Genomic DNA, 17,031 nt, shown 5'->3' with positions numbered 1-17,031 from the left:
TTTTATTGAAAAGTTTGGGTTAAAAAATAATACAAAACAAAGCCTAATAGGGCAGACCCAGGCTTCAAACTACAAAAAAAACAAAAAAGGGAAAACAGAAAATAACTCATACACAACAACCAACAATAGACAACAGCACCAAAAAATTCCCAGGATATATACCCAGCAGTGATGCATCTCATATGCTGCTAGGAAACATGAAGGTAAGATGACAAAGCTAGCAGAGGACCCCAGATGGGGAGAAGGAGCAACACTAATCAGCCCTAATCTGAGGTGGAGGGGACAGAATCACCGGATTCAGTCCAGATGTCCCACACCTTGGTAAATTTTGCAGGACACCCCCTAGATTCATAGGTGTATTTATAAAGTGGGAGGACCATATTAACAAAATGTTTCCAAAAACCAGGAGGTAGGGGCCCAGGGTACTTCCATTTTAAGAGAATAGCTTTATGAGCATAGAAGAGTAACAGGCCAATCAAAGTTTGCATTGCACGAGAGACGGCCAATGGACAAACCTCAATAGACAATGGTACTGAGATCATAGTTATGGAGGACATACTATCAACCACTTCAGTCCAAAAAAATCTGAATAATAGGACAATTCCAGAAGACATGCAAAAGGGACGCTGGGTCATTGGGGCAATGCCAGCACCTGGAGGGATGCGCCAGAAATATTCTATGCAACCTCTGGGGGGGTATAATAGATTCTATGAAGTATCTTAAACTGAATCAATCGGTCCCAAGTGGAGACCAATTGTTGCATAGGATATTCCCAAATGTCCTCCCAATCTGAATCTAGCTCTGGTACCTCGGGGTGCCATGTGGAGAGAAGTCTATCCAGACCTTCATGAATAGACGGTCTTAAAGCCCCATATATAGAGGAGAGAGGTTTAACTAGAGATTCATCCCGTAGTAGGGATTCAACCCCAGACACTACTAGTTGAAGTGGACAACCTTGAAACTGCTGACGAAAGGCGTGGTTTAGTTGGATGTATCGGAAAAAATACGAGTTGGGAAGTTCTAAGCACACCTCCCTCACATATCTGTTGTAAATACTTAATGCCCTTAGAGGCCCAAACTGAGGGGTCCGAGAAGAGAAAAAATTCTGACAAGGAGGGGGTTCAACCACAACGGGGTATGGAGAGACCAAACCTGGGGCTCAGGAGGGAATTGCAAATGCTAGGCCTTAAGGAGTGCCCTCATGGACATTGTAATAGGGAATGGGGACAAATGGCCCCTATACAAAAGATTACATAGCGCTTCATAAGAGCCCAGGAAAGTCGCTTCCAAAACCACAGCAGTGTTAGTCTCATCTTTCACTATCCAGTTATGAGCATGGGAGAGCAACGCTGCAATATACTATGTGTACAAATCCAGAAAAGCCAGCCCCCCCCGGTCCATGGCCTCTGCAGCACCTTTAATTTAAATCTTGGTTGCCTCAAGCCCCACAAAACAGAAACAATTGCTGTGTCAAATTGTTTAAAATATTTCCACGTGATCCAAATCGGAGTATGGTGGAGCACGTAAAGCAAGGAGGGAAGCAGCTTCATTTTGATCAAATTAATTTTACCCATTAAGGAAAGTGGGAGATTGGTCCAAGCAGCTATACACTGTTTCACCTTTAACAATAACGGCGACAGGTTGAGCCTACAGAAATCCAAGGGGTTCACTGAGATCATAATACCTAGATATTTCACTACTGAAGCCCACTGCAGAGGAATGTCAGGATCAGCCAGGGCCCTAGCATCCTTGTCAATGGGCAAGATAAGAGATTTATCTTTATCCCAATTGACTCTCAGTCCCAACAGCGGGGATAAGTCGGAAACCAAGGTCAAGGCCTCTTTAAAAGACAGTCCTGGATCATGAAGGAACAACACTATCCGCGTATAGAGCTACTTACTCAATAATATTACCCACCCGTATTCCTTTAATCTCGGGAGATACATAAGGCCTGTGCTAAGGGCTCCATGATCAAAGCAAAGAGGGCAGGTGAGAGTGGGCACCCCGTCTCGTTCCACTGCCTATAGGAAAGGAGGGGCCCTGAAGGTTTGACCTGCTGGAACAGAAACCAGGATGCCCAGGGGAGGTGGAGCATGGGAGTAGTTCCCAAAGGAGAACTGGAGGGGTCTAGTGCCTCCTCCTTGGAATGGGTCTGCCTGATCTGGCCATGAGTGGGGAAGGCAGAAAACTTACGGTGTCTGTGCTCAATGGGAGTTGGTTGCCCCATGGGTGCTCTTAGTAACACTTGTGCTTGGGAAACCCACTGTGTGAAAAGGCACTGCATTGCACTTCTATGGGCTAGGGCTTTCAGCTAAGTCTGGGGCAATTTTTGCTAGCCAGTGCACCTGCATCGGCACTATTTATTTAATTTATTTTTCTCACTGTTTTTTCACTTTGCACTTTTGACTGTGTTTCTTCTTTTCATTAGGATGGAGGGTGTGAAACCTCGGGCCTGCCCTGAAGTCTAGGGAGAGGATGTGTGTCCATCAGGTTCCTTCCTTTCCTGAAAAGGAAAGGGGGGGGTCTCACTTTGGGAGCCACTCACCTAGTACTCGGTGGTCAGCTTTGGCAGACCATGAGGAGAGGGGTCTGCCAGGCCTTTTGGCTAGGTGGCTTTGTCCCTGTCAGGAGTCTTGCACCTCTATTTCTTTGGAAGGTGGAATAGTTTTTCACATGCACTTTTTGTACACTTAGGTATGTAGTTTTTGCGCACCACCACAGGTTAAAAAAAGTATAGACCTATGTTTATTTCAAACACGTTTGAGTTCCTGCAGCAGAAATACTGAACCTTGAATTTTCAAAAGGTTTCTGGCTTCTCGCTTTCACCTTGTACAGCTCTTTATTTGTGGTCCTCCACAGTTCATCCATCGCCATAACGTAGAAACACTCGCTGAAGATCGTGCGCTGGACCTTGACTGCTCGACCATCACGTGTCACCACAAAGGCACATTTGAGGGAGTCAGTGGAGTGTTTCGCATGAGCCAGAAGAAACTCTCCTCCTATGTAGAAATATATATATAGACAAGGTAATATATATATGTATATTATATATATGTCCCCCAACAGGTATGGTGAACAGCTTCAGTGGATTTTTTTAGTGCAATGCAATCAGGTTTTCCCACAGCCGTGCATATAGAATAAATGATTCAGGATTGCTGCACTTACATTTATTTGTAGCTCGATGAAAAAACATAAAATTACTGAACAAGTTCCATACCTGCTTTTGGTCTGATGTTCGTGGCGATACCTCCGATGTGTGGTTTGAACACCATTTACATATGTGGGCATGACCTATGTATGTGTTTAATTTCTTACCTACGGGCGCTTTAATTTTTTTTTTCTATTATTTATTTTATAACTTTTTTTTAATTTTGCACTGTCCCTTTAAAATAAAATATTTTGATCACTTTTATTCCTATCACAAGGAATGTAAACATCCCTTGTGATAGAAATAAGCAGTGGAAGGTCCTTTTTATGGAGAGAAGACCCCAGATCTCTCCTCTACAATGTAAAGCATTGGATTAAAAAAAAAAGAATTGATCTAATGCTTTTAAAAATAAATAGTCTTGTTTACACTAGGTCGGAACTGGAAGTGATGTAATGACATCGCTCTATTCCCCCTAGGCCATAGTGATGAGTGGAGGCCAACTTTCCTTTACTCATCTTCATGCCCAGCCAGCATGATGATTCTCAGGATCACAGGTCATCCAGGTAAGCCCGGATCTCCCTTGGGGGGGGGGGGGGGGTTGAAGAAAAATCCCTCCCGCTGCTTCTGAAAGGGATCTAGCGGCGAATCCGCTGCTCAGACCATGTTTAGAAGAAAGAGAATTGCGGGGGTTATGGCACATTGCCACAGCCATAACCCCAGAATTCCACTTCCAGCCGAGGACATATATTTACTATGGGATACCTACTTCTAGGGATCAGCAGGGCATGCTAAGTATCCATGCTGGTCATTTGAATCTCCTTGCCCTATACTCTGGAAACCTCTTGAAGAGGCAAGTAAAAGAAATCCAACCCTCAGCTCAGGAAACCCTGAACAGACAAACTCAATCACTGCTCCATTCACTACAGTGAAGTCAAAACTTAAATTTAACTTAGCAGAATAACTAGAGGAGGCTGCCACATAAAAAAAAAAAAAAAGAAAGAAAAAACTAGTGCAAGTATCTGAATTTGTTTTGGTATAAGTCCCTTATACAGCAGAGCTCTAATTGGGAGAGGGGAAAGCAGCACAAGGAGTCAGTCAGTTGTGCTCATGTGCCAACAAGGAAAATTTGTGATAACACATCAAAGTGAGAGAAATTAACTCATTAGTCCACTGCCTCTTTTTCCACCATCCAATCACAGGCTGTGGGGGGGACAAGACTTTGCATTGTTTAACTGCAGCAGAGATAAGTTGAGTCTCTGAGCTGGCTGTGCAATGTGGTCGGGCTGAGTAAATGTCAGGAATCCATGGGTAGCTGTTTGCCTGGAGTTCTGCTTTAAACATTATTATAAACAAATGAGACCTCAGGCATGTGAGGCCATATATCAAATAATATAGTAATAAACATTCCATCAAGTAATACAGTGATCATACAGATAACACTATATGAAATGTTTACCTGCAATTGCAGATGAAAGTATTTCCTGTCTATGGAACCTGGGCACCTTTCTGTAGAGACGGCAATACATCCAAACCTGTTAGAAAAACAGAATCCTGAAATAATGGAATTTTTATAAACCCTAGAACAGACTTCACATCATTGCACCGGACCAGTTACCCACACCTATACAGTGAGTGTATAAATGGCCACTTTTACCTCCAGCAAGGGCACATATGACAAGGTGGCATCACAATTGGAAGACAGTTGTCACCTCACAACAGGAAGTGCCTGAATAAGGCTCTTAATAGCAGGTGTAAACGGCCACTAGTGCACTTTACACAACTTCCACAGAGCCAATTTCAACTGGATTAGACAAAGTTCATCCCCTTTTCTGTGCCAACGGAACAATAGAGTCTGGGGAGATCTAGAGGGATACAACAAGTATCAATATCTCGTTTCATCTGCATGAAAAAAAGGGGCATCTGTAAAGAGCCCACTCTTCCTGCCATCTTATTCCATGTGCACACTGCAGTGAAGGACTCAGAAATGACTGAGCAGTTGACAGTCTACTTTTACTGATAGTGAAGCGATATTGGCAAGAAACCCTTGTTGACAAACGGCCAAATAGTTAAGGTTTTGCACCCCTTGGGTATTTAGACAGTGTACAATAAACATTGTTTGTCAAGGTCAATTGTCTTCAAACTGCATGTTTTCTTGCAATTATACGGCTCTTTATTACGGCTATTATCCCTCTCACAGCTATGAGGCACTATTCTTCCCACCTGACACCAACAGTGGGACATAATGCTTGCTACTGACACCAACGATGGGGCACTAGCCCCCTCATTGATATCAACAATGGGGCACTATTCCTCCAACTATTACCAGTGATGAGGCACTCTCTCTCCCATTGATACTAATGATGAGGCACTATCCCTCCCATTGATATCAATGATGGGGCACTATTCCGCCAACTAATACCAATGATGGGACACTATTCTTTCAACTAATATCAGTGATGGGGCACCATTCCCCCAACTAATATCAATGATGGGGCACTATTCCCCCAACTAATAACAATGATGGGGCACTATTCCTCCAACTAATAACAATGATGGGGCACTATTCCTCCAATATCAGTGATGGGGCACTATTCCTCCAATATCAGTGATGGGGCACCATTCTCCCAACTATTACCAATGGTGGGGCACTATCCTCCAACTAATACCAATGATGGAGAACTATTCCTCGTCCTGTTGACCACAGGTGCTATGAAATGCTTTACTTCCACTGATGCCAGGACATTTTTACTCCTTCTGGCCACAATCGGACCCCATGAATTCAGAAGGACAGTAAACCAGCCCTTTGTTTAGGAAGTATGGAGACCCCTGGTCATGATTATTGAGAACATAAGTGGAAAGCAGTTGCAGAAGTGCCACCAATTAATATTATAATAAAAGCTGCAGACTGAAAACAATTTTTGGCATTACATGTTAAAACTTATGATTTTTTTGTGATCAGATTTAGATCTACTTGAATAAAAACCTCCAATCAGAGGTGTAACTAAAGGCATCTATAGGCATAAATTGATGATCACCCAACTTGGCTGTACTGGACAATGTTCCTCATGACTATGGGTACCTGCAGACCCCCTTCAAATGATTTCAAGGGAAAGAACAGCTATTAATTGTAATGGATCTGGTTAGCTGGCCACTACTGACTGCTATGGCACAATTAACACATAAGGCTGTGCACTGAACAAACTAAAGTTGATCTTCTATTGGCCCATTTATCAAGGGGAAGCAAAGGTTGGTGGAAACCCCCACAAAATAATAGATCACAGGAGACAGTGGATGGGTAAGTGTTCCAGAGGCTTGTTTTTGGGGGGGTTTTTTTACTAGTTGTAACCCATAATGTGTCACAGATGAAAATTAAAAAAAAAAAAAAACCTGTAAGAATGATGACAGGTTCAAATTTATTGGTGAATTGTGTTGATTAAATCTAGAACAAAATTTGACTGTTTGGCCAACAGTCCTGGTAATCACTGTACCTGCCTGCCTTGTAGCCAAAGGTACTTCAGTGGATCGTATACTGCTCCATCTTGGCTGAGACATGTGAAGAAACCTCTATGAACAGGAAACAGAGGAGTCATGAACATTTTCAGACAGGTTTTGCTGGAAGCAAAATTATTTTTAAAGTACACATTTCAAGCAAAATCTCCCAGCCCTCCTCTCAATACACCGATCTGGGTCCCCCTTCCAACAGGTCTGTACATACCTCCTCTGATGGCATCCTCTTGTAATGTCTGTAGTCCCAAAAAAGAGAGCACCAAACCAATCTCTAGTGTCCTTTATTGATGCTACCACACAGAACAATAAAAGGCAACCAATGCATTTCAAAGGCTAACATTCCCCCTCCATCAAGGCTTTAAAATAAAAATGATAAATGCAGAGAATGTACAAACAACCAAAAACAAGTTCAGTAGACATCGTTCATAGCAAACTATCGGTAAAGGTTTTGCGGAATGTCCACTAAAGGAGCATAAAAACCAAAATTAGATCCAATACAAAGGTAAAAAAATATACATAAAAACAGAGTATTCCTTCATAGTTATAGTGGGCTGTGACCTAACAGGCTCTTAAACAATTACCAGGGTGTAATCATAACATTTGGTTCAAAACATCTCTTTGGATACCTGAAAGTAGGACAGTGTACCATTTATATCTATGGCACAACGGGTGGTCCTGAAATAGATTTTCCTGGCCGGGCTGCAGTCATCAGGGAAGGGAAGTATGGATCTGTTGGAGGGGGAACCCCGATCTATGTATTGAGCTGGCTAATTGATGGAGGGCTGTAAATGTAATTTAATTTTAATTAAAAGGAATTCCCAGCCAATGGTGGGTTTATTCAGAAACACAATAGACTGTAAATAGCAGCACTCGTGCTTCAAAAACTCAGATTTTTTGCTATATTAAAATGGTTGTAAATCCTTACATATACCCAGGGAAGTGACTGGCCTCACAGAGATGAAACAAATCCTCCTACAAAAGTTGTACTTGTTCATCCACAGCTGTCTTTCAAATTGCAGAATTTGCACAGGATTTCTCAGCTCTGAAACGTAAGGGGTGGGGAGCTGAAGTTACATCAGTGAGGAGAGCTCTGAGAGCTGATTGGAGGGAAGGGACATGCCCCCTTCACACTGCTCACAGCAAGAGAGTGGAGGCTGTCAATCAGCTGGAGGTCCCTCCCCTATCACCATATTTCTCTTGGTGTCAGGAAAACTTGTCAGAAGTGACTAATGCTGTTAGCAGAGGAATGGGGCAGCAGACAGCAATGGCACTTAGTGCTCTAGATTGAGACAACTACACACTAAAGTGGGATTTGCTTTAGTTGGTTAAAAATGAACTTCCGGAAAAGAAAAAAAAAATGTACTCAATAAAAAAGAAATGCTTTTTTTTACACTTAACTAACAGACATCTAAAATGACTGCCATCATATGGTATTTTTTTATAATTTCCCAGATCTTTATCAATTCTGTGTCCCTCCATTGTCATGAGAGGATTGTTTCCCAAGCAGTTATGAATTTTGATTCAACCACCTAATCCCAACCCCAGGCAAAATGTATTTGGGAGAGGGCAGCAAAAGGTTAGAGCCTGTGTCAGATTTTTATCGTGTTTGTATTGAGATTGTCCCTTATAAGGAAACATTATTATTAGTGACATGGAGGTTTCCCACGATCTAACCATCATCACTGCTCCTCCTCGTGCAATCAGAAAACACTGTGTAAATCACAGAGATAAAATACAAGGCATTCTGTGAATGGTGGCAATGCCAAACGAACAATTCTCTGTGCAAAGGGGAAGCCACTTGGCATAGGATCCCATAGATAATGGTCACCTAAATCTTGCAGAATTTCAGTATCCAGCACAGGAGCGGACTGACAACTCATGGGGCCCCCGGGCAATAGGGGATTATGGGGCCCCTGTGTCCTTGCCCAAACTCAAAAAAGCCTATGAAAAAGGTACCAGGGGCATCTCATGGGGCCCCCTACTGACCCCGGGCCCTCGGGCAGTGCCCGAGGTTCCAAATGGTCAGTCCGCCCCTGATCCAGCAAGATATGTCACCCTCCCCAAGATGGCTGCTTAGAGCCCATAGAAGGGGACAATTAGTCCTCAATCGTCTTCTGCCAGCCTGAAGAAAACTGCACACTGCCAACTTCAGGTTGGAGGATATACTGCAGCCTCCACCTACCTACATGCTGCTATCACTGTACTGACATGAATTTCTACAATGGTTGTCAGGGAAGAAGAATGTCTCAGCTGCGCACACGTGCACGTGCTGACGTTAACAGGTGGGCTAATTAAACCCCTGCTACAAACAGAATGGTGCCTTCTGGTCTACTACTTCCTGTTTCCTGAATCCTGACTCCTGTGATCCACTTGCTTGATTCTGACGGCGATCGAACTCCACCTGCACTGACCCGGCTCTCCCTTTGACTATCCGCTTGCTTACTCCTCTGTACCTGATCCGTCAGATTGATCCTGACCTGGCCTGCCTGACTTTTCTACCGCTCCTGCCTGTGGCTATCCTTGGCTACCAGCTGTCATCCGCATCTCAGCTACACCTCTCTGCTGCACCTGCTCACCTGCATCCTGATATTCCGAGTCTTCACCTGCCAGCTGTCACCGCAGACCCGTCAGGCACTCGTGCCCCTCCCTCCTCGTTACTTCCTGTCTACCCTCTCAGGGGTCCCGAACGGAAATGGTAAGAGGACGCCCTCTCTCCAAATGAGGCTCCACCACCAGGTACATTACAGTACCAGTAGGCCATGTCGGAGCCTCTCCTCTAGATGAGATTTGTCATCACATCTCGGCACTAACACAGGCCGTCAAGGATCTTCAAGAAGGATACACCCGGCTGGAGAACCGCCTTCAGACCTTACCTGCACCTGCACCTGCGTTGTCTGATAGGCCTGTAGCAGCTCCTACTCCCGCTGCTACCCCAGGAAACATAATTCCTCCTGCTGTGATGATGTTACCTCCCGAGCCAAGAGTCCCTACACCAGAAAGATTCTCTGGAGATCGAAGCAAGTTCCGGGCGTTCCGCAACGCATGTGAGCTTTTTTTCGCTTTACAACCCCGGACCTTTTCCCTTGAAGCAACGAAGGTGGGATTTGTGATTTCTCTGCTCCAGGGAGAACTATAAGCATGGGCCCATCACTTCCTGGAAAAGGAGGATGCCAAGTTAGCCTCCTTAAACATCTTTTTTGGTTCCATGGCTCAACTGTATGATAACCCCCAGCGAGCCGCATCAGCAGAAGCTGCTCTTCATGTACTCCAGCAGGGACGCAGGGCAGTGGAGGATTACGTCACAGAATTTAGGCACTGGAGCACAGATACCCATTGGAATGACACTGCCCTATGTTACCAGTTCCGTCTAGGCCTTGCTGAATCCCTCAAGGATGAACTGGCCAGTGTAGAAGTACCCGATACTCTGGAGGAGCTCATTACCTTCTCTATACAAATTGACCGTCATCTTAGGGAGCATAGATTAGAGAGATCCACTGGGCTAAGTCGCCCCATATGGATGCTACCTAGGGCTCCACCGTCAACCAACATGGCGCCTACCAGCTCTACTACACCTTCTGTGGAGGAACCTGAACCCATGCAAATAGGTCTATTACATACCTCTTTGACACCTAAAGAACGCCAGCGCCGACGCCAGAACAATTTATGCCCCTATTGCGGAGAAGCCGGGCACTATGTGCGGAACTGCCCCGCCAAGTTGCGTAAGTTACCAAATGACTTACCTGCCAGTCCACCTTTCGCTCCCATCAACCATGCTCACATTTCAATTCCTATCTCGTTTAAGCTTTCGGCAAGAGCTCTTCCAGTGTCTGCTATCCTTGACTCCGGAGCTTGCAGCTGTTTTATCGATGTAAACTTAGCCCAGCGACACCAGATACCGTTACGAGCTAAAGCGCAGAAATTTACCATATACCTGGCTGATGGATCCAACATCAAATCTGGAGCCGTTACCCAGGAAACAATTCCCCTACCGGTCACGATACCATCCTCGGGCCACAAGGAACTATTATGTCTAGATGCCATTGCCTCCCCAATATTTCCGGTTATCCTCGGAATTCCCTGGTTACAGGAACATAACCCTAACATCAATTGGGTATTTGATGTCCACCTACTGTCATGAGCACTGCCTGCTCCAACCCTTGGCTCCATTCAGACCCCTCCTATGTACTGACACAGAATCTGAGGTACACAAAATAGTCCCAGTGGCCTATCATAGTTTCCTGGATGTTTTTAGTAAACGTGGTGCCGACTCCTTGCCACCACACAGACCATACGACTGCCCAATCGAGTTACTGCCCGGGGCTGGAATTCCCTTCGGTCGGATTTTCCCTTTGTCAGAGCGGGAATTAGGAGCACTAAAGGAGTACCTCGATGACAGCCTGAGAAAGAAGTTTATCCGCCCATCTACCTCCCCGACGGGAGCTGGCATCTTCTTTGTAGAGAAGAAGGATCATTCTCTTTGTCCCTGTGTGGACTACCGTAAGCTAAACAATATCACCATCAAGAACAGATACCACCTACTCTTGGTTCCATAACTATTTCAGAGGCTGAGATCTGCAACCCTGTTCACTAAGCTGGATCTAAGGGGAGCTTATAACCTGGTATCCAAGAGGGGGATGAATGAAAGACTGCCTTTCGCACCAGATTTGGGCATTTTGAATATCTAGTAATGCCCTGTGGCCTATGCAATGCTCCAGCAACGTTCCAGCATTTTGTAAATGCCATTTTCAGAGACTTCCTAGACATTTTCGTTATAGTGTACCTTGATGACATTTTAATTTTCTCCACTTCCCTTGAATTCCACCGACGCCACGTACAGAGAGTCCTCAGCCGCCTAAGACTTCATGGTCTTTACGCCAAGCCCGAGAAGTGTGAATTGGAACGCCAAAGCATCCAATTCCTTGGATTAATCATTTCCACGGAGGGGTTCAGGATGGATCCTCAGAAGGTTTCTGCCATCTTGGAGTGGCCTCCACCAGCAGGCAAGAAGGGAATACAACGTTTCATTGGATTCTCAAATTTCTATAGGAGATTCATCAAGGGCTTCTCAGCCATCATAGCTCCTATTAACCAGTTAACCAAGCAGGGCATCCGATTCCATTGGACAACTGAAGCACAAACAGCTTTCGACTCCCTTAAGGAATTATTCACCTCAGCACCCATCCTGAGTCATCCATATCCAACACTCCCCTTTGTGGTGGAGGTTGATGCATCAGAAAATGCAGTGGGAGCAGTCCTATCACAGCGGCAGGGCCTAAAACTTCTGCTACACCCGGTAGCATTCTTTTCCCACAAACTATCTCCCCCAGAAAGTTAGACGCTGATTGGTTTCTATGCAGAAGTGAGCCACAGTCACTAACTTCCATGGCCTCAGGATCATCGGTTGCCTCCGTCTAAAATCAACCAGGCACTTCTTAGTGAGGGAGATGCTGACTCACACCACCATTGGACGGCTGGACACTCTTCCCCCAACTTCCTCCTAGCTCTGTCCAATGCACTTCTCCAGATCCAACTTGTTTCCAGGACTAGGCTTTGCAAATAGGCCCTCAGCTAAGGCTCCACCTGGGACCTTGATGTCTTCTAGATGGCACCTTCAATATTCCTACCCCTGGGACAGAGCCCTTACATATGGATCTCCACCAACAGGACTGGACCCAGGAACTCTCTGCCTCAGTCCTGGTTGGGCTGTCCAACCACCTACTCCCCACAGGGATTGACTGGAGTCCCATAAATATTCAGACTGCTTACTCTGTTCTTCCTTCCACTATAACTCTAGAATCCTCTAGGATACAGGGGAAGTAATCAGAGCAGCAGCTGTGAGACATTGAGATAACCTGAACAATCAACCCCTGCTCCACTGGTTACAGAGGAGCTAACTAAATTTACCTAACAACCTGCTCTAATCTATGAGGGTGCTACATGAATAAAGATCGTTCCTAGAATTCTGCTTCAAAGGATAAGTTCACACGGTATTTGTTACATCCATGTATGTTCCAGCATCCTTCACCCATGACAGTATGGGGGGATTCCTCACTCTCGCAGCCTCCGTCACATTTAAAATTGGTGCGGCTGTGTGGGGAGATCTGTGAATGAGGAAACTACAGGCCCCGCGACAGATGGCTTGGAATTCTCAATGGACTACGAGTGTGCTGAGTAGCACAATTGGCCTTTCACACTTCCCACAGCTTTCTAACTAAAAGCCCATATGGAGGTCCGGTCAGGGAGCTGGAGGGAGATTTTGCAGGAGCCTGACATTGTACCCGTGATCCACTGATCGCTGGTGCAATTCTTTGCAGGCTCATCCAGAAAAATAATAATAAATGCACATTTATTTTCCTGCAAATATATGTACATTTTTTATTCTTTTCTTAAAAAAAAAAAGATTGCTGTGAATAAATAGACTTTCTGTACAAATATTGCTTTAGTGTTTCTAAACCCAACAGTAAAATCAATCTGTATATATAGTTAATCCCACTGTGGAACCTAAAGGGTTGATACTCTGCATTGTGTAAAAAAAGGCTGTTTGATTCTGTCTTCTCTGATCCTCCCCTTCTTCTACTGTCCCCAATCCATCTGGTGATAAAACAGAGCCTTGGAGGCATACTGCATATGCTCCGTTTGGTGTGTTGCTAGAGAGTATTTTTTTTTCTTGGGAGAGTGCATGTGATCAGCACAGGGCCAATCAGCACTGTTCAGACAGTGCTCAAGGGTTCTGCATCCTCCTAGAACAGAAAGAAAACTCCTTCTACAAGCTTTAACCAGTGCTCTGCTGGACACTGACAGAAGTCAAAAGACCGCTCTAACTGCTGATAAGAAAAGGTATTTTGCAGTTTATATTTACTGAAATAATTTCATTTCTGTCTACTGTGTACTGTTAGACCAGATATAGTGAATGCAGGGTCCTGGGTTTAGTAAGTTCTGTGCTGGTCCTATAGAGACCAGGAAGCCTTTTGTGGCATTTATAGACAAATAACTTGATGCACCATATATAGAGTAAATCAGCAGGAACACAGGGAAATGCAGTTCTGGCACCTTCAGCACAGAGTGTATGGGGAGCTGGGGTGTGCTTGAGGGTCTATTGATGCTGACTGCATGGGGATCTATTTGTATCTGGAGGTTGTAGGATTGTCAACAGTTGCAGGGATCTATTGTTGCTGGTGGAAAGTCTTTTGCTTTGAGGTTCTGATGTTGATGCTGGATACTGTGGGATCTATCGTTGCCAGAAGGAGTCTTTTGTTGCTGCTGAGGGATCTTTTGCTCTTAGGTCCTTTTGTTGTTTGGGGGATCCACTGTTAAAGGAAGGGGTCTATTGATGTTGGCTGTTGGGGTATCCATTGTTGCCAGCAGGGGTCTTTTGTTGCTGGTGGGGGATCTTTTCCACTGAGGTTCTTATGTGTTTGGGGGATCCACTGTTAAAGGAAGGGGTCTATTGGTGCAGGCTGTTGGGGGATCTATTGTTGTCAGCAGGGGTCTTTTGTTGCATATGGGGATCAATTGTTGCTCGGGAAGTAATTTGTTCCTGGGGGAGCATCTATTGTTGTTGACGGTGCATTTTGTTCCTGGGGGTCTATTGTTGCTGGGAAGGAGCTATTGTTGCTGGGGTGGTCTATTATTAATAACAAATTCCATGCAAATTACTTAACACCACAAAATTATACTTGGCTCTGTATTCTCTAAATGGAGCCGTACTAGAAGGTGGATAGGGGGCAGACAAGGGACGGTGCTCAGAGATACAACAGGGTTGAGATACTACCTGCACCTATTCTTTGAGCAAAAAAAAAGCCTGGAGTAAACACTTATATTTTGAGATCTTTCACATAAAAAAAAACAAACAAAAAAAAAAACATATCCATTAGGTAACTAGTAAGACAATCATGACTTCGGGACTAAAGTCCAATTACCCATATTCCTTGTCTTCAGAGTGCCGAATCCAGAAATCCATGACTCTGTCTAACTCCTCTCTCATCTGGTCTCTCCAGTGCTGCAGACGCCTTCGTTCCCCCATCCTGGAACTGACCTCCACTTTCCACAACTTGAAACCTCTTTCACACACAGACCTAAATGTTCTCTATATAACAGCCAGCCTCTATATTCACTCTATAATGGCCAGCCTCTAAATCTGCTCTTTCACTGACCGCTTGTTCCTCCCCACCGTACTCCTCTTGGCTCAGAGCCCAGCTCGATCACCCATCTACATCCATACAAAATGCTGTGCTTGCATTGAACTCAGCTGCTGGGGAAGGAAATTAGCTGTGCAGAACTAAGTCACAGTCAGGTGACCCAACATCACATGACACTTTCAAGCAAAGTCAATAAGCACCACAGCAATGGGATGTAGAAAAGAACACACAATTAATAGGTAACCTCTGCTCTTCAAAACAGCAAAACCATCTCCGGTACCACCTGCAAAAAAAAAAAACTTCAACTGAGAAGAAAAAGTTCAAGCATCATACAAAAGATAAAAAAAAAAGAAAACATGGAAATGCATGAAAAACATTTTGAAAAGCATCAAAATGCACACACATTTTTTTTAATTTTTTTTTTTCTATGGTTGAACTGGATGGACTTTTGTCTTTTTTCAGCCAGACTAACTGTGTAACTATGTAACATAAAAATACATGAAACTGTAAACACACAAGTGTAACCCTAGCCTAACCCACTTGCTTAAAATATATAAAAATATATAAACAATGAGCACGCTGTACACTAAATAATCATAAACAATATTCAATCAAATACTGCTACATAAAAAATGTGCATAAATTAATTGAAATAATATAAGTTCACATTCATATATTAATTAATTAAAAGTCCCAAAATCCAATAACACAGTGCTGTGTGCTATAGAAATCCTCCAACGGAAAGTGCATAGGTGTCCACAAATGCTTGACACAAAATAAAAAATCAGCCTCTTACCAGACACTTTGATCTCCAGTTAAGAGATCAAACAAGCATATAGTGTTCAGATCCCACTCTGACACCCTAGTTAGCCGTATCAAGGAGATAAATAGGAGATGAATGGACAACTGGAGGTTCACTTGAACGAATCAATCACATCAGACAGCTCTCCACATCATGCAAGGAAAGGTTTAAAACTGAAGAAAACGTCATAGTGCGACCCTTTAAACCAGCAAAGAATTTATTAAAGTATTGCACTTACATAGATAAGGTGCATACAGGCAGTGTAAACATTTAAAATTCCCGCGGTGTCAGACCACCAGCCGGAATGAGGTGATGTCACTGAAAGCTCCACCTGATGCTCGTTTCTCCAAAAATGGAGTCTTGCAACCCACTTGCTGTCTGGGGCAATTTTAAAATTTTTCACACACATGCTTAAGGCAGCATTTGTTTACTAGAAATTTACTAAGAACCCCCAAACATCAAGTAGTGCACCCCCTAAAGAGCAGCACATGAATTTCGGCTTATTTCCCCCTTAGAGCACACACAGCCAATCACACAGCATTTTTGGCATACTTCCTTTGGGTCAAAAGATCTAATGGTTTCTTTTTTGTGGTTTTATTGGGGAACAATCAATCTGGCTTTGCGAATAGGTCCCCCAGCTAAGCCTAGCTGGGACCTCAGTGTCTTCCGGCTGGCTTCATCCCCCAATTTCTGCTCAAAAGGGCAAGGTCCCTCAACAGGGGTCTCCTCCTGCAAAGCTGGACTCAGGAACACTGCCCTACAGACACACACTGCTGCCCCTACTGTTCAGGTCTCAGTCTATTTATGGGCTCTCCCCCACCTTCTGGACACACCTCCCCAGGGTTTGGCTGGAGTCCCATAAATATTCAGGTTGCAAACTCTGCGCTCCCTCCCACTATGTTCCAGAACTCTCTGGAAGACATGAGGAAGTAGCAGAGCCGCAGCTTGTGAAGCCCTGAGCAGTCCCAATTAATCAACCCTTCTCTGATTTAAGAGGATCAAAAAACAGGCTGCGCTTTAGATGTACATAAATATCAATCAAACAAATAAATTTATAAGTGAAGTCCAATAAACAAAAAACCAATATAATATACGATAAACTCCTCCAAAAACACCCCAATCCACTACGTGATTCTATATAAAAAAATAACTTTCAACCCTAGAAAGTTACAGATACATCAAAAACAGAATCAACCCCCCCACCTCTAGTGAAAAGAACACCTATTCTAAAATATCAATGCATGCCTTCCAAATAATAAATGTCCAAACACATGTAATCCTGCACAATATATTAATAAGTGTCCAGTGCTTTATAGTTCAAAGCGTGAAATTAATTAAATAGGTCCCACTTGAAGTCACTTCTTTATATTGTTGAAATACTCAAGGGACCGCTTCCACAGAAATCCTCAAAAGAATCAAAAAAACTCAACATAGTG

General features: G+C 44.0%; 1 protein-coding gene across 1 annotated transcript in view; it reads right to left on the bottom strand.

Moving 5' to 3' along the window:
* Positions 1-14,954, bottom strand: part of RENBP (renin binding protein) — a 34,662-nt gene extending 19,708 nt beyond the window's left edge. Inside the window, exons 1-4 of the mRNA XM_089659098.1 lie at positions 14,575-14,954; positions 6,637-6,712; positions 4,605-4,680; positions 2,827-2,999 (exon numbers count right to left, since the gene is read on the bottom strand). Of these exons, the coding sequence (XP_089515224.1) occupies positions 2,827-2,999; positions 4,605-4,680; positions 6,637-6,712; positions 14,575-14,678 (429 nt within the window). The 5' untranslated portion in view covers positions 14,679-14,954. The remainder of the gene's footprint in view (positions 1-2,826; positions 3,000-4,604; positions 4,681-6,636; positions 6,713-14,574) is intronic.
* Positions 14,955-17,031: the final 2,077 nt, after the last annotated feature.

Source organism: Staurois parvus, unplaced genomic scaffold (genome assembly GCF_062004578.1).
Source record: "Staurois parvus isolate SC_StPar_1 unplaced genomic scaffold, SC_StPar_1.0 ptg001132l, whole genome shotgun sequence".
NCBI lineage: Eukaryota > Metazoa > Chordata > Amphibia > Anura > Ranidae > Staurois > Staurois parvus.
This window is presented reverse-complemented; position numbering and strand designations above follow the sequence as displayed.